This window comes from Rhododendron vialii, chromosome 1a (genome assembly GCF_030253575.1).
Source record: "Rhododendron vialii isolate Sample 1 chromosome 1a, ASM3025357v1".
In the NCBI taxonomy this organism is placed as follows: Eukaryota; Viridiplantae; Streptophyta; class Magnoliopsida; order Ericales; family Ericaceae; genus Rhododendron; species Rhododendron vialii.
In genome coordinates, this window is record NC_080557.1 from 22832486 (window position 1) to 22850997 (window position 18512).

The 18512-nt window shown below is 38.8% G+C and overlaps 2 protein-coding genes across 2 annotated transcripts in view; one reads left to right on the forward strand and one right to left on the reverse strand.

The window, feature by feature from the left end:
* LOC131332145 (uncharacterized) overlaps positions 1–18512 on the forward strand; it is an 88349-nt gene that overhangs the window by 37741 nt on the left and 32096 nt on the right. The gene's annotated exons all lie outside the window — the stretch shown is intronic.
* On the reverse strand, positions 3062–5753 carry LOC131332271 (early nodulin-like protein 18). The gene is made up of 2 exons (XM_058366442.1): positions 5222–5753; positions 3062–3525 (listed from the first exon to the last, which is right to left on the reverse strand). The coding sequence occupies exons 1-2, from the start codon at positions 5421–5423 to the stop codon at positions 3089–3091; spliced, it is 639 nt and encodes a 212-aa protein (XP_058222425.1). The 5' UTR covers positions 5424–5753; the 3' UTR covers positions 3062–3088.

Below are 18512 nucleotides of genomic sequence, written 5' to 3' on the forward strand. Positions count from 1 at the left end.
TTTCTCTCATTTGTTGCTCAATTGGGATTTGTCACACTATGAGTGTTCTTAGAGAACGGAGACGTACATGTGCACAAAAGGTAAGAAGTACGTATAAAGTTTATCCGTTGGGATAAATAAAGAGGACCCTAAATGACTACTAGTTAGTTATTTATCAAGTTTATCTTATTCGGTATTGTCCGGTACTTGTTGGAAAGTGTCACACATTGTAATACATGGAAGGGAATGCCTATTAGTTACGGCAACACCGCTATGATTCATGTTTGATATTTTTCAATGGAGCAGGAGGTTTTCTAAATTCAAGGTTATGGGCAATTTCAGTTACATGGCCATATTAAAGTATTTATCACTAACGTAATATACATGTGTCTCGTGGGCCAGTGGGAGAATGTAAGAAATATTTTAGGGCCCACCTAGTCACATGTGTGATTATAGTTTGTTGTCCACTTACATTATATGTAGTGGTGGTTTCAAAAGCTTTTGGCTTTCCACTATCTCCATAAGTGTGTTTCCATGATGGAGGGAAACTATAAGGTTTTCTAAGGTTTTCTAAAGAAGATAAAGGGTCCCTAACCTAGCATCTATTTAAGCCTTTGACATCCATCACTCAAGGCACTCAAGTCATGCATAGGTTAGAAGACACCTAAATCTAATACATGTGTATTTGGTGTTCAACTTGAACAACAATGGCTAGAGGTTAGTTTGATCTAATTTCCGTTAAGTATATCGGTATGGTATTGGTATTATTTATCTTACAAAATTATGTAACACTCCGGTTTTTAAGGAAAAAGCTAGTTAAATCTTTTTTAAATGATTTAATAATTTTAAAATAAAATTTAATTAAATAACTTTCAATGCAGAATTTAGCCGCGGAAATCTTAATACTTGAATGACATAATTAAGTTTTACAAATTATAAAATGTTCATTTAAGATTACATTTCTTTAAACAAAGTACGATACTTGAAAAAAAGAAAAGAAAAGGTACGATACTTCAAAATGAAACAGAGCTTCTACTGGTAGATCGTCCAAGGCTCAACGAACCCAAAAAGAGAAGTAATGTTATTAGAACTAGGAGAGATAAAACATGAACCGAAGTCTTCTCTCCGTTAGTCTTTAATTTAATGGGGACCACGAGGAAAAATTTTCAGTGCCAAGCGGGTACCACGTGGTGTTAGTCCGCTTATTTCTAACTCGTGAACTTAGTCAGTACAAAATTATATGATAGCACCGATTTTTTTTGATTCGGCGGTCCAATCTATGATTTATCATTCATGGACGTTGATAAAATCCTTCCATTTAGCTGCACCTTAGGATGACATAGCCTTAAAATGAAAGGCGAGGTTCAAACGAGGAAAGGCTTACGGTCGATACCTAAGCACCCAGAGATGAGAAATGGCGTAGTAAGCGACGAAATACTTCGGGGAGTTGAAAATAAGCATGGATCCAGAAATTCCCGAATAAGTCAACCTTTCGAGCTGCTACTAAATCCATTGGCAGACAAGAGACACTCTGACGAACTAAAATATCTTAGTAGCCGGAGGAAAAGAAAGCAAAAGCGATTCCCGTAGTAGCGGTGAGCAAAATGGGAGCAGCCTAAACTTGCGAGTGTAGATTACCATTATTATTAATCTATTAAGAAAAATAAGTCTTTCTTCATCAAAAAGTACATCAACTACTCTTTTAGATAAACCAAATTTGTAGACAAATATATATCGTGGATCCCTTTTTTCAAACAAAATAAGACGGCAAATTATTTTCTTTATTGCAAGGTCTAGCCCTAAACCTACATGCCTATGACTTTGTTTCTCAGGAAATTCGCGCAACGAAAGATCTTGAATTTGAGACTTTCTACATCAAAAATATTCTTTTAAACGAGGGTATTCGTGCATGGATAGTGGCTCAAGATCAGCCTCATGAAAACCTTATATTCCCTGAGGAGGTTCTACCATGGGATGCAAATACTAGCTAGGGTACAAAAGATGTGTACAATATGTATATATATTGCTATTTATGTAATTTAAACTAATAATGAGGTGAAACATTTAAATAACTATTTAACTTATTAATCAAATAATTCTCTTAAATATATATATATATATATATATATATATATATATATATATATATATATATATTAAAAGAATTCGGGTTATTACAAGTTATTTCCGCTAAATGAATTTTTAGCTGATATATGTGAGAAAAACAACCTGTCTCACCATTTGTGTTTTTGTGAGCTTTGACCTATCTCGAAATCCATATGTTGTGTGAGGTTCAGGCCGTTTAGACAATAAGAAAAATCCTGTTTCATCCACTTTGTTATTGCTATTTTGTGTTTTGTGAGCTTTGACCTATCTCGAAATTTGTATATTTTGTGAGTTTAACTTGTTTAGACAATAAAAAAAATCCAGCCTTATTCGACAAATTCATTATTAATCATCCACTTTGTTATTCCTATTTTTTTTGTTACAAATTTTTATTGCTCTTTTGTATAACCGCTTAAGCATCTCTAATGTTTTTTTTTTTAATACCTCAAGCTATGTTATTAAAATTCATAAAAAGAACAAGAAGAAATCAAGAAAATTAAATATTTTCCAAAAAATCGACGTAAATGTCTTCTCATGCATCGTGCAGATTGTAACCAAACAAATCACATTGGTTTCTATAAAAAGGTTAATCCTCTCCTTGCAACCAAACAATCCTTTCCCATATTTACGAAAAACAAGCATCCTAACCGTACTATGCATGAGAGCAAGAAAAAATCTTGTTATTTTTAGTTGTGGGTAATGTTTTTTTATTGTTATTTACCTCTCATAATTTATTTATGATTTAACATTACATGTAAAAAATTTAATTAGAGAATTTTTGAGCATGAAATAAAAGTTTGGAAGCTTGTTTGTAAATTTTATATTTAACTTTTGACATTTCAAAACTGTAGGGAAAAGAGAGAAAATAAATTTTATTAGGAGAATGCCACATATGAGAGAGAATTAAGGAGAGAAAGCTTGATTTTATTTTTGAAAACTACATTTGCTTAGTAGGAGTATACAGTATAGATAGATATCCCCAATCAACCTGTCCCAAATCACATCACACAAGAATAAAACCACCGCCCAACAATGCAATGATAACCACCCAATGCAAGTTAGCACAAGCCCTAAACCCGCCACCAATCGGCTGCACCGCTATAGTTGGCGAACTGTCATCCGATGACGGTGGTGTCGGAGGGGCCGTGTAGGGTGGCGGCGGCGGCTGGTTAAGGCTTGGAGGGAGGCCGAGGCCGTAGTTAACGACTATCTCGAACGCCATCCCTTGCTTGCACTGGACGCCATCGTCGGCGTCAGAGAAGAAGTAGTTTGGCCCTTCAATAGTAAGTGGCACGCTTATCGTCTCTGCCACCCCGAAATTCTCATCGCCGCCTCCGTACTGGAAGGTGTCGGTGTCGAGTGCGTTATCGGTGCTGCAACTTTGGTAGGTTGTTAAGTTGTAGGTTTGGATCACCGTCACGTTCGAGTTCGTGTAGAATACTGCACATCAGAGAGAGGGAGAGAGAAATTGTGTTTGAGGGAGAAAAGGGAAGAAATTCTGCGACTGAGTTATGGTTCAGTTTTTAAACTGTCTAGTTCTAAAAAAATCTGGTTCCATTCCAGACCCAAAAAAATGATCGGAATATAGTTTATTTTGCATAACTCGTGGAAATGAATATTCATACCAAAAAGAGTTTTTTTTTTGCTTTTATCTCCTAAATTATGCAAATTTTGTTTAATTTGTCCCTAAACCAAACCAAATAGAGCCTTAAGTCCCAATTAATTGAGGTCAGCTACATATATCCTTATTTTTTTTTATTTCGTCCCTAAACTACCAATTTAATGATTTCATCCCCTTAACTTTCAGTCCGTTACCTGTGTCATCGATCCAATCAATAACAGAAAACAAAATTTCGAACCAAAACCGACTCACGTGCCTATCAAACCCAAATGGCTGGGGCAAAATTGGCATATTGGAGGTCTCACGAAATATAGGCGGGGGCTGCTGGGGGCAGCAGCGTGCTGCTGTGACCCGTTTGCGGGCTCACCCCGATCTCGCTCCGATGATCGGAAATGTTCACTTTGTAGATCTCGTTGAGTAGAACAATTATGCAAAAAATCAGCTTAATTGGATATCATTAAGTGCCTGATTGAAATCTTTTTATAAAAGAAGAGCACCACTTGATTTGGACTCCCTTTAGAGGCTGACTCACGTTTTGGATTCTCAAAACTACCCAAAAAAATATAACTGCTCACATGTCACAAATGGCTGTAAATTGATAGAATTGTTGCCGATAATATATTATATATATGTATTTCACTCTGGCATTTGTCTTCATATGTACCACTCGCACGATCAAGACTCAAGAGCGCGGTTACGTATATACTTACATGGTAAATCCTCCTCCTCCCCTGGTCGTGAATGAAACCTTCTTTGCAAGTATGTGTGTGTGTGTATATATATATATATATATATATATATATATATATATATATATAAACACTTACAATTGGATTTTGGGTGAAATTTGTATTTATCATTTAGAGTTTTCAATTGTTTTGTTCGCTTTTCTTTTTCTTCTCTCGGTTTCATTTTAAGCTTGAGGAAATTAATTAATTTACTCCTGAAGATTGCAGATTGTGTGTGCTTAGAACGTCGCTAGTAATTTTATACAGAAATGCTATTGATACAGTAGCTGCTGTACAGCAGGGGCGCACAGACCGCTTTTGCGCCCGTTTCGGATCCCGCAAAGATGATCGGAGTCGTTCATTTTGTTTAAAATATTTCGTTTTGGATCCTTGTAAAAAATCACCTCAATCTGATATAGGGAAGGGTGTTTACGAATTATACAACTTTGCTTCAGGCTAAATTTTGAAGCAAAGTTGGATGATTCGTAAACACCCTTCCCGATATCAGATTGAGGTGATTTTTCACAAGGACCCTAAAAGAAATATTTTGAACAAAATGAATGACTCCGATCATCTTTGTGGAATTCGAGACGGGCACAAAAGCGGTCTGTGCGGGGCTGCTGTACAGCGGCTGCTGTACCTGTAGCAGCGTTGGAGAATCACAAAAAAGAATCGGTTAACGAACAACGTACGTACAGAGATCTCCGGTAAAGGAACAAACAATTAATGGAGGGGGAGTATCCAAATTAATTCAGGGGATAATGATGCATATACTTATAGCACTTACTTAAGTAGTCTCCAAGATCGAAGGTTTGATTGGCGGCCCAAGAAGAGTAATTAGCGGAGCAGGTGGTGGTGGATTCATTGAACAACCAGCCGGCGGCGCCACCAACGGTGTAGTTGGTGTATGTAGTGGCAGCTGCAGGGGTGGCGGCAGCGGCGGCGATAGAAAGAGCAATGAGCGTTAGATAAGCCATGGTGGCCGCCATTATTGCCACGGCTAGCTTTTGATCTGAAATACGAGGCGGGGTGGGGTTGGGTTTGACTTCGATCTGCAGCGAGTTCTTCAACTGGTTACATACAAATTAATAAATACTAGGCTGGATTTCTTCGAATTGGTTTCCGCTGGAAGTCACATGGCTAAAACGAGTTACGTTCTAGGGAATTTCTTCCCCTCTCCTCATATCATACATACAAAGCCTTCCCAAGGCAAGTTAGGAATAGAATTGAAAAAAACTAGGCTATCTTGCTGGCAAATCAGACAAGGTAATTACAGTGGCACAAATATTTAGCTTCCCGAAAAATGTGTTTTCACTTCATTCCCATTCATCCGGAGCATTGACTTGCAAAGTTTATGGTTACCGAGTCTATATATCATCCATGATCGCTCAGCTGTGCGGTCGCGAGAGAGTCAATTCTCACTCGAATCTTAATTATGTTTCTATCCAGCGCTAGCTATAGGCCTTCTCACGAATTGCTCAACATTCCGCGTTACACTAGACGAAGCAAAACAAAAAAATTTCCTGCAGTATTCTATAGATCTCTAATGTTGACAGGAGTATTAGACCCATGAGATGAATAAAAATGGTTTTGTTACGACAAAGCCAATGTTTATTACAGTATTTTTCTTGCAGTATTTTATAGCTCTCCTTCACCTCTTTTATTTATTTGAGAAATATTACGAGTTATCCAATTTGTATTACTCTTTTGCATCACTGCTTAAGCATCTCTAATGTTATTATTATTATTTTTTGGATAACTTGGGTGTCGATTTCGGAGCTGTTTTTCTCAAGCCAATGCTATTTCTCAATCTCTTGTGCCAAATTTAGCTTGAGAAATGACGAAGTCATTATTCGACCATTGAAGGTTATTTTTAAGGCTTCTTTTCATATAATGACTTTCACTAAAGAAATGCTCACCATTGGACAATTCTCTTGATTAAATATTGTGGATAATTTTACACTTGAAAAAAAATTAATGAAATGTGAAAAAACCTTTGAGGTTTGTGCAGATAAGTGATAAGAATATCCCAAATTTCATTAGAAAACACAGCCTTTGGAGATATATTTTTTGGGATTTTTTCGGATCTAATTCAATCATTGAATTATTTTTAAAAATTCGTGGAGAATTTTAAAAATGTAAAATATCATATCAATGAAATGTTAATATACCAGATCTCAACACGTCTACTTCTTCTCGCCAACCTTGACATTCCAAGCTGGAGCTTTTGTTAATTAGGAGTAGTACTCTTTTTCAACATCTTTTGTTAGTACACTTTATTTTATTTTTTTATCAAACATGGCATTGCAAACACTGGAGCTTTACAACATCACAAGTACTGTAGTTAACAACTGTACTAGATAATGATTTCCTGTACGAGTAATATGTTCCATTCAATTATTTCAATTGTTTTGGTAATATTAATATGCTACGGTTTTGTTCAGAGCCGTCTATAGTATTGGCACGAGAGGGTCACGTGACTCCCTAAAATTTTAGAATTATTTCGTTGGTATTTAGAATAATACCATTTATTACAATCATGCCATTCAGTCCACCACAAGGGTTTTACACTCTTTGAGAGGATTGTGTGCGCTTTGGGCTATAGAACCAACCCCTATCTCTATCGATTCACGATAAGTTTTTTTTTCAATTATTGCTCTCATTTCTCTATTTATTTCTCTTCACTCATTACCTAAAAAACATCCCTCAAAAGTTAAACCAAACAGAACCGTCTCCTCCACAGAAATCGAAAGGAACGATCACCCACTCCGGTTGCCAAATTTCGGACACCAGGCGATTTCCTCTCCCCCCTTCCTTTGACTCGCTGTAATTCCTCTCTCTCACTCTTATATTTATATATAGTTTAAACCAAGTGAAGATTTAGTCAAGTGAAAGCGAGGGCTTGTGTGACAAATTGTCATGTGTTTGAAGATGGATAATGTAGTATTAAGACTTTTGATTGCTTAGTTTTTGCGTAAATCTCTAGGGTCTAACCCATCTCTAGCGATTAATCAACCAGTACTCGAAGTACTTTTCTTGCGTAGTCATACTTTGGCCATTCGTCCTTTCTCTCACCATTGAATATATTGATCATGCAAAACTTTTATAAGAGGCAATCCCATCAGGGTTAAAACTCATAAAGAGGAATCTATAATTTTGTGTGCTTATGTTTGAAATCTTTTAGTATATTTTAATTTCAAAGTTTTGTGCTTAACGAAGAATGTTTAAACATTTTATCTTCTCTTTATATTGGACCGCAAGAAATTTTTTCAAAATTATGCTCAAGAAAAGTGACCTCTCTATATGAAATTTCCTGCCACTAGCTAATTGTGTTAATATGTTCCATTCAATAGTCTCGTCGATAAACTGCTTCAGAAATCCTAGTGCAGGAGGGCGTTGGAAAAATGGGTTGGTTCCCTTGGTCAAAACTTAGAGGTTTGCTAGCATTTTGGTTTTAGTTTCGAAAGTTTGAAACTTTCAAGCTATATTCTTGTAGGGTCATTTAATGCGGGCTTCGACTCAACTCAGTTTAATGAACACTTGCTAGTAGATGGTCTAAATTGAGCTCCCACAGAAGCTTTAAATGGGTTCTCCCTCGTGAATTAATGGTGTGATTGATCTTCTACAAATTACTTAGTGCGCGTAATTTGGCCTAGACACATTTGAGTTATACGTATAAAGAAAACAGAGAGCTAGCATTCGGAAAGCCTCCTTGCAGGGTGAGGAAAAAAAAAAATGAAAAGGCCACATATTATTCTGTTGGTCAATCTATTTCTTTATCGTCACCAAGTCTACAAAAAACAGAACCAAATCGCTTCCTTTCCTTTGACTCTTGAATTGCTTTGGTCATTTTTCGCTCACATACGTCCTGATCAGGTTGAGCATGGCATAGGTGCTTAACCTTTGTAATTTGTTACCTACTTAATTGTTGTAATAAAAAAATACCTAGTTAATTGTTCACAACCTAATGCATGCTTAGAATGAGACACTTGGTCAAACTTGAGGCATGCACTCATCAAACCACCCCAAAGCCAAAATCACAGTATTAATTTCTAAAGGCATCTCTGAACTAACTAATTAAGGCTAGTTAATTTCCAAACATTCGGACTACTGGAGAGTTTTTCCGGTCATTAACTTTCAGGTTCAGGAATTAGTCGAGATGTGAGCAAGTTGACCCGAACATCTAGAACAGTTAGTCAAAAAAAAAAAAAACCTACGGATAGTGGTAGATCTAGAAAATTGACGCAAATGAGGCACTTTTCAATTAGTATAATCTTCAAAAATATTCCCATGGGTAGAGCACAACCAAATAACGCTAAATGTACTTTACTACACACACAAAAAAAAAAAAAAATTTGAGTGCACTTTTTGCCAACTATTTCCAAACACGAGCATGAAGATTAACATATTAATTCTACATATGAGGATGGGCAATCCAGCCATGCAAAATGCGATGAAAGCATAATTTTTGACGATTATTCGGAAACTTAGACACATTTAGGGTCAATAGTAAATTAAAAATGTAATTTTTAAGTAGATAATTGAAAAGAAGTAAACAAATTAGGAGTTACTGTGAAAATATAGAAAACCCAGGGCCACGGACTCCGATCCCTTCTTGGATCCGTCTCTGACAATGGTAGTTTTTTTTTTTTGTGGCCAATAATGAATAAATCAGCTGGGGTTAGCGAGGTGTTAGTAAGTTAGTTCACAAGAGGTATCGTAGGCTATCCATAGCTCTGAATCTCAAATGCTCACGAGTCACGACAGGACTCGAACCCTGACCTCCCACATGGGGAGAACTAGGAGACACCACTAAAAGTAGTTAAATGAGGAAAAGATTATTTGTTGTTTCTCCATCTTGGGAAGTACTAGTACATTAACTTTATTTGTTTGTCTATTTCTCTTCTCGTTTATGAAATTATTTCTTGGAATTTATAATTTAGTTGTTGCAATTATACGAGTGTAATCTCTTATCCCTTGAGAGAAAAAAACAAGACATGCTAAAAGTCACCCACCCCACCATTTGAAGAAAGTCTTACCTTTATTTCCCAGCCGCTCTCAAGTCCGGATAAAGGAGGAGGGTTGTGTGTTAGGTAGCTGACAGCCAACACGTCAAAAAAATCCCTTCAGATCTTTATGACATGAATCCAAATATGATTACGAGGGTATATCGAGGTGATTAGAGACATGTATGAAGGTGCCGTCACTACCACTAGATCACCAGTAGGGGAAACAAGTGAATTTTCAATCACCGTAAGTAGTGCCGGCCCCGACGTTTGGGTTGCCCAAGCCGAACCTCAAGCTTGGTTGCCCACTTATTATTAAGTCATAAAAAAATACAAGGCAAAAAAATCAAGGTCACAATGTGTTTTTAGTTTGAATTTTATCAAAAAATTAAAAATAAAATAAAATTTGGGTTATAGTGCTTTATGATTTAGCATTATTCGATTCAAAAAAAAAATTGATGGGTTTCTATTTATTTTATCTTTCATTTTTTCATTTTTTTTTATTTTGATCATTGTTCTTTATTTAATGAGATAAATTGAAAAAAGAAATATTATGGGCCAATTTGAAAAAACACAAACCTGACTTAAAAAATGGTTAAGTTCTGTGTATACATTATATACATATGCATGTATATTTTTTATACTTGCATACATCACTATGTGAATGCGAATGCAAGTAGTTGTTTTTTCTTTTTTTGGAGAAGTTTGCCATGCCGGGTTAAGCTAGGTTCTTATTTTTTGTTTTACGAGAATATCATTCTCTCATAATACATCTTTAATTCAAAAAATAAATAATTATTTTAGTTAGTGGAACACACCTTAATTGGTGATGTAGAAGAAGTATCTCCCAAAATAACCCTTTCACTTCTTGACAAATAAAAAAAAAGAGAGCGAAAAGTGGGTGCACTGCAGCCAATGAAAAGAGGAGGGAGAGAGAGAGAGAGAGAGAGAGAGAGAGAGAGAGAGAGTTTAAAGGAAAAGACGAAAAAAAATGAAATCTCAGTGTTAGGCACAGGAATTGAACATGGGCGCACCTAAATATGAGGGAACTTAAGTATGCCCAACTAACCAATAAACCAACAAAATCCTTCATGTTGTGTTTGCGTCCAAATAAAAATATATACGTATTTATATTTACATGGAATTTTTCTTTTTTGGGTTGCCCAAGCCGACAGGCTTGCGGGGCTTACCCCGGGGCCGGCCCTGACCGTATGATTACATCAAGGGTCAGCCCTGAGCCCATACCTCTTTGCCTTAGTTATGGATGAATTGACTAGACAATTTCAAGAGGATATTCCATTGTGTATGATGTTTGCAGATGACATTATCCTCGTAGATGGAGTAAAGTGAGTCGTGGACCCAATTGGGCAAGCTCCCTGCGATAGCCAATCCGCCTCGCCTTCATTACTGAGTTTACTAACAATTTTGCAGGGGCAACAAAGGGATGCACTGTAAAGTCTAGCTCTCCGCCAACACACTTAGCCTTCAAAAGAAGAAAGCTTAGCCTAAAGAGTGTCATATCCTGGGAGAACACCTCAACTCTTTTGTGGAATCCTGTCACACAACATTGTCAAGAGCATGCCAAGATCTCTGTCGAATAGAAAGAGAAACATTGCACTCATATTCATTGCTATTTACATCGCATGTTTCTATGCTAGGAGCAATTAGATCGTTGTCATCATGCACGGTTGGGCTAGGGTCAAGCATTCATGGCCCAAACAGGGGGCTTGCGTTTCTTCTTAAATACTCAGATTAATATGCATATGTGTTGCATTGCAATCGTTCAAGCTCTTGAACTAGGGTTCTTTAAGTGTGGTGGTCCTGCCCTTAATAGTCAGCATAAAAGGACTTCGACCCGTGGTCGACTCCAAGCCTGTTGCATTTTGTTTTCCTATCCTTTGATGTTTTCTAAACTATTCAAATGTGGATTGCTGGATTCTCCTGGATTTCGGTCCTTGACGTTATTAGGACCAACCACATCAAGCTTTGTGTCTATGACCGACAAGCCAAGTCAAAGAAGGTGGAAGATAGCCTCGTAACTAATCCTGAGCAAACTCTACAATTGGCACCATGTGAGCAACATTAAAGTGGCTTCGCACTTCACATCTCCATAGCTCATTGCTTCGCGCTTTCATCTCCATGTTAGCAGCATAAGAACACCTCATATTTGGAGTTAACTCATGCAACCAAGACAACTACTTCCATTAAGCAGCCATAATGATATACACATGAAATACTAGGATCAATAGATCAATACAAAAGGCAGGGTGATACTGATATGCATGTAAATCTGCAGTGTATTCTGGACATCTTAACTTTCGCGTATTTGATCCAATGCTTCCCCTTGCCTTAGGTAGGCTGACAATGACTTATTGCTTACACTAGCTAGGTGATTTGAAAGACCGCAATACTCTAGCGGCGCCGCTAAAAATATTGTTTGGCTAAGAGACCATATTGCTGCACTCCTCATGAAATGAAAGACCCATGTTATTTGCAAAAAGTGATTGCGCTTGTATTTGTTGTGTTAAGAATGTTTAGGATAAAATCAACTTTGAAAACTTTTCAAAATCATATCATTTCATCTATATGTTCCAAACTCACATCATTAAATCATCAAAGGACACAGAACTATTTTGCAAACCCATGCCCTTAGTCAATTAGGTGAGGTTGCTGCTTCGAGTTTGATTTGGTTGACTTGAGTTGGATTGATAAGCGCCTATTGAGACCCACATAAGAGGTTGGATACTTTCAAGAGAAGCATAAAGGGGGACATAGTTGTGCCCCTTGTCTCACGTAACTCTCCATGTTGTGTGATTTGCCAAGATGATGCAAACTCCAAGATTCTTGCCCTTCGTGTTAAGTTTCACATTGGTGATGCCCATAGTGTCCAGGACCATGCTACTAAGTCGTGTTCCCCAATCCGAGAGGACTTTGTTATGAACCATAATGTAGGCTTGGGGTTTTGGCTTGAGAAAGAAGCGGATGTAAAGGCTCAAACCTAATTTCTACTCACGCTTGGGTTTTAAAAGCTAGCAGCCATCTTTAACATTTTTAACAACTCTTATCGTCTCTTGCCTCACTTTGTGTGAAAGAGTTGTTTTCTTTAAAAATGTCATTTGTATGAATTGGAAGAAATGTTTTCTTCAAAGTGCCCCTTGTATGATAGGGGTGTTATTTTTTCATTGATTTTTCTTTCATCTCTCCTTGTATTTTTTTGTTTGCCCCAGTGTAGGGGATGGCTGCCTAGTAGGCTTTTCAAAGAAATTATCCAGAGGTTCAACGTGGTTAGCAAAGGATAAATGTTTGGGATAGAGAAATGAATGCCTTTCTTCATCTTGAAAGATACGACAAAGTGGCAAGGATCCTAACCAAGAGATTAGGGCTTCGATGTTTAACCAAGTGGATTTTCTAAGATTGAGGACAATCCTTTGAGACACATAGCAGATGCATGGAGACATAGCTGATTTCTCACTTTGTTCGTGCTCTAACTTTTGCTTAGACCGCCTTTGCGGGTTTTCAATCTAGCGAGCTCATATTTTTTTCTCCTCATTTTTCCTCTCTTTTCTACTCTTCATCTTCAACAACATGATTTACTTACAAGTGATCTCTGTGAGGGTGCAGAAATGTTTCAACTTCTTAGCTCAGCAGAAATGACGTGGGTCATAGTTTTGAAAAATTCATTTTGTGCTTTCGACAATTCAAGTGATTATTATGTGTTCCAAAAGATGCCATAAGATTACTTTGAAACCCTTGTGGATTGTTTTCAACGTTTGATGTTATCATGAGTATTTTATGGCAACAAACTAGCACAGGAGGAAACATTTTCAAAATTGTGACCGACCAAAAGGTGCCTACGTATCTCAACAGAGAATCAGGCCATTCGTAGTTCAGGTTCGAGGAGACTTTCATTTTAGGTCCACATTTCATGCTAGGTGCAACAAGCGAACTTACGACCCAAAATAAACTCAAGACATAGATCCTTTAAAAAAGAAACAGATATGGATCAACATAGTAGCCAAAACTAACTAGATAAGACTCCTCAAAAGATTGACTCTTAGCCTAAGACGTGACAGGCATGGATGTTGCTGTTGCCCAATGATCAAACTCAGCTGGATCAATCTTCTCTTGATCGATGAGGTCTTGGATCGCATTCTTGAAAGCCCCGCATTCTCTAATAGAGTGATCATTTACTTGGTGGTACTTGCAATACCCTCTGCTTTTTTGTATAAAGTTAGAAAATTTTGGCTGCAACGGCTTCAATACCCCTTTTGCTTCCAAGATACAGAACACCTTTTCCAAGGTCATTCCAAGAGAAACAAATTTTCTCTTTTGCTTGTGGTTGAGATGAGATTTTACCATTTCAACATTACTATTGCTCATGTTCATCTTATAGCTATTTTTCTCTTTGAGAGATTTCTAGTTTAGACTGACGGTATCGAGAAGAAGTTGTTTCTCATGTTGCTGTTGTAGATCATCCTCCACCATTTCAATTTGGTTGTCCTTTGCGGGATAAGTTTCTCTCTAAGCTGCCCTTTTCATCCATCTAGTAGGGGGAGATGGAGGTGGAGCTTGTGGAGGACTGCTTTGCAAACTATGAACAATGGTGGCTAGGGCAGCCACTGATTCAGCCAATACATTAACTTTAGCAACCAGAGCTTCAATCTTCTTGTTAGCCATCGCTGTCACGTCTAAGGCCAAACCCAAAATTTAGGAAAAGCAAGAACCTAGTTATGCTCATGTTGAGATGTCCAAAATCAAGTGTCTATGCAATGCACACATCAAACACACTTATTGCCCTTAAAATGCAAATCTAGCATGATGGGATGGCTTAACCAAATGATATTCGATGTTGACATGTGATCATGCATTGTGCTATGAGAAGAAATAAGGGTGATGCACTCCTCTTTTGGTTTAGTCCCCTGCATGGTTAGAGAAAGGCAAGCAAAATGATATACATAGCACCATAGCTACTTTCACAGATTATGGATGAGTCATGCATAGAAATTTGTGTGCACGCATGAGTTTATTGGATACCATAGACAGCCAACAATTTTTGATATGGATGATTCTTAAGACTTGTTACTTACAAATACTGCATGCCACTTAAGAACCTACTTCCAAACCAATCCACGCTATAAAATAGACTAAAAAAGATGAGCAGATGACCACAACAGAGAGTAAACTCGGAGTCCACCGTTGTGCTAACGGCTATTTGAATGTTCCACCTTACATAATTTTTAGGAAAAACTTGTTGTTTGAGGGTTTGATCATCACTAGCCATTTTCACTAAGAAAAGTTTCGAAAGTTCTTATTTCTTTCAATACTTGGTTAGAGAAAATTCATTCACTTCAAACAATGCTAACGTAGTTTTCTACTAGCTTTAGGTTGTTCTTTCAACAAGTGTTTATCAAAACTCATTTTTACCAAAGCACATCAGGGTTGGTCTTTCAGAAACTCATTCAACAAGTTTTTCCTTTTCTTTCTCTTTCTCAAAATATGATTGAGTTAATTGAGATCCACATGATTACCTGCCAGCACATTGACAAACTCCTAAATCTTACTAGCTAGTTCCAGTAAGCATGCTCAAAATTTTGAATAAAAAGATGGGTTGCTATGCCGATTTGGAAATAGGAATCAAAGTCTTAAAGTTGTCATCTTGAATCATCCATCGAGAAATAAGTATTGCTAGTTCTATAATATCCTTAACTTTGCATACCATCATCCATTACCAGCTCTACTACCTCACACTCCCCCTTTTCTTTAGCCTTGCAAGGCAGAGATTGCTAGAGCAACCCCAATTCAATCGCCGACGGGGCGACTCTTTTTTCGGTGTCTAATTTTGTTCTAGAAATTCATGCTTCGCGGTGCTTCAAGCAAAGTGGGAGTAAGAAATAAGCAGTGGTGCTTTTAACTTACCAAAAACATACCTTGCAGGCAATGCTATGCCTCAGTGCTCAACTATAAAGACTTAGAGTTATGGCTCTTAGTTTAAGCCCTAACCCTTCTGCACAGAAAGCGATATTACAACAACATATACAAGGTGTGAGGAAGAACTTCTAGAAAAGATGCAAATAGATTCCTAACCTACGGGATCCTGTCTTATTTTGGTAGGTTCTATGGCTTTCTAACACATGTAAGGTTTAGGTAGTCTCAAGGGCGCTCCGTTGTCTAAGGGTACCGGTTCTCTCACCAACCCATCATAGGCGGTGATCGGGTAATTCCCTTTTTGATATACCACTAGGTACAAGTGACTGTGGCATTTGCTGGAATCCCTAACATAGCCCGTGACATACCGAAATATTAGGTGAACTCAACGAGGTTGCCCGCTCGATGCATATGATACAAGAATTAGATAAAACAAATATTAATCCTATGTTGAACTTTTTTTTTATGGCTCTCAATTCTCTAGTAAAGTCGCCAAAAACTGTAAACACCTCCCAAATGGGGCATCGCCATATAGATTGATCATGCTTGTTTGGCTCCACTTCATAAACCAAAATTGTGGATGTTCCCATGCCTAGGAACATCGCCACACAATAACGGTTATCATTGTAGGGAGGTATTCCCAAGCACATATATTTAGTTGCCGAACACGTGATGTTTGGAAGCACGCGGTAAGTACGATAGGACCTACCGCCGGGCAGTTCGGTAAACAGCGATATGGACCAGTGATATGAGAAGTCATGGCTATAAATAGACTGTTCGGCAGTTAGAGACATTCTGATTACATTGGACCAAGTTACATGTGAAGTAGTTGGTCCAAGTAGACTGTTCGGTTATGATACAGCCGAACAGATGTAGTAAAAAACCTAGCACGTGATACGAGTGATCACGGGTTGAAAGCAATGCAATTGATATCCGAATAAATGGTACGTGGGACCATAGTTTGAATATAGACAGGACAGTCATCATGCTAAACAAGTGTTCGGCAATATGGACCAGTGACATGAGAAGTCAATGGTCCAGAAAGGTTGTACGGGCTCAAGGACCAGTTACATGTGAAGTAACTGGTCCAAGCCGTCTGCTCGGCCATGAGACGGCCGAACAAAGATGGAGCTCCAATCGAGAGTAGGAGCAAAGGGAATACTCTGGAAGATTCCAGAATAGTCATGTCCCATATAGGGATAAAGATCCCAAGAATATAGGATCTGAGAAAGATACCCAACAAGTATGGGATGTTCGGCTCTTAAAGGAAAAGAATCCTAAAAGGACTCTTTTCCATAAACCGATAAAGGAAACGAGATTCCTTGATAATCTGGGTTTCCTATACGAGTTAGGAATCCTATGGCAATAAGGATGCTTGGACAGCAAGCATCCATAAATCTATAAATATGAGGAAAACCTAGAGGTGAAAGGTACGCAATACGTTGCATTATTATTGCTTTCCTACTGATAATTAGGGTTTAATTGCTAGTACGTGATACTAACAAAGGCATCGGAGGGCCTTTGCCACGAGAGGCAGAGGTGCACTCACCCCCTGTCTATTTTGCAGATTAGGGTTCAGACGACGAGTTAGGGTTCCGGTGAAGAGGCACGAATAAGCCGTTGCGATCCAGTTGATTCGAAGTACCAATTGTTTTCATCCCCCTACAATTGGCGCCGTCTGTGGGAAACGAAGGAATTCCCTTTTGAAATACGACCATGGTGGAAGTAACTCCAGCAACACCGCATGAACCAAAAGATGTGTTAGATGAGGGAAGGGACAAATCCCCACCTGGGGCTCCGAGAAAGCCCCAGGGTGGGCACAAGAGGAACACGAGTAAGGACCGCCCCCTTACCGTGCATCATAACTCCAAAAATAGAGGAGATGGAGAGACGGCCTCGAGATCCACGAGAAGGAGTAAATCCCATCAAAGGGATGAATCGATCGCGCACTCCAGGAGTGTGCACCATAGCGACGACGTTCTTGATAGGAAGAGGCAAGAAGTCGAGGAGTATGCTCGTCTGATTAAAAAACGAGAGCATGAGATCAGAGAATTGGAAAGGATTAGGGAGCATCCGGAGGATTCTGGACTGTCTCGAAGAAATTCTAGAGGCAGTAGGTATGCTGTGGTACAATACAGAAAAGCTCCTTCACGAGGAAGAAGGAGCAGAAGCAGGAACAGAAGTCCTGTTATAGGGCGTCATGAAGCTTCTCCACGAAAAAGGGGAAGAAAAAGTAGAAGCCGAACACCGGAGAGAAGGACTTCTTCACGAAAAAGGAAGAGCAGAGACCGGAGTTCTACCCCCGAGGAAGAGGACACGAGAAAGCATCATCGAGACAGGTACGAGAGACCTGATGCTGATTGGGTCAAGACTTCGGCCCACAAGTCAAAGGAGCAAGAGGATGGGACAGTGACTGCACGAGAAGCAGCACGCAAGGCCCTGAGTAATATTGCAGCCTCCCCCTTTACAAGGAGGCTACAAGAAGCAAGGTTGCCGAGCAGAGTGAAGCACGGTGCATTCGTACTTTACGAGACAAATACGGATCCCGTAGCTCACATACAACATTATCAACAGGCCATGTTTATGCATGAGGGGGATGATTCCATCTTGTGCAAGATGTTCCCCTCCAGTCTTGGCAAGGTGGCTTTATCCTGGTTTCATAAGTTGGCCCCACGATCCATACGAGGATGGAGGCAGTTGGCGGAGGAATTCACTGCTCGGTTTTTAACAAGCAGAAAGGCCCCAAAGACTTTTGAGAGTCTTTCCACCATGAAGCAGGAGGAGAACGAGCAGATCAGGGATTATGCAAAGAAGTACTGGGAAACTTTCAACGAGATTGAAAGTTGCAGTGAAGAGTATGCAATTGCTACGTTCAAAACTGGCTTGCCTGTTCGGGGAGAGCTACGCCGTTCGTTGAATAAACATCCAGTAGCCACCTTGGCTAAATTAATGGAACGGATAGAGCAACACGCCAGAATGGAGGATGACATACTCCGTGAGGATGGCAGGGCGGTTGCCGAACAGCCGAAGGCACCTGCCAATAAAGTGGATAAGCCAGAACCCAAGTCTTACAAAGATAGAAGGGAGTACGGGCAGGCTAAGAAAGAGCCATACAAGGACAAGCAAGCTCCTGACCCCAAGTCCTTC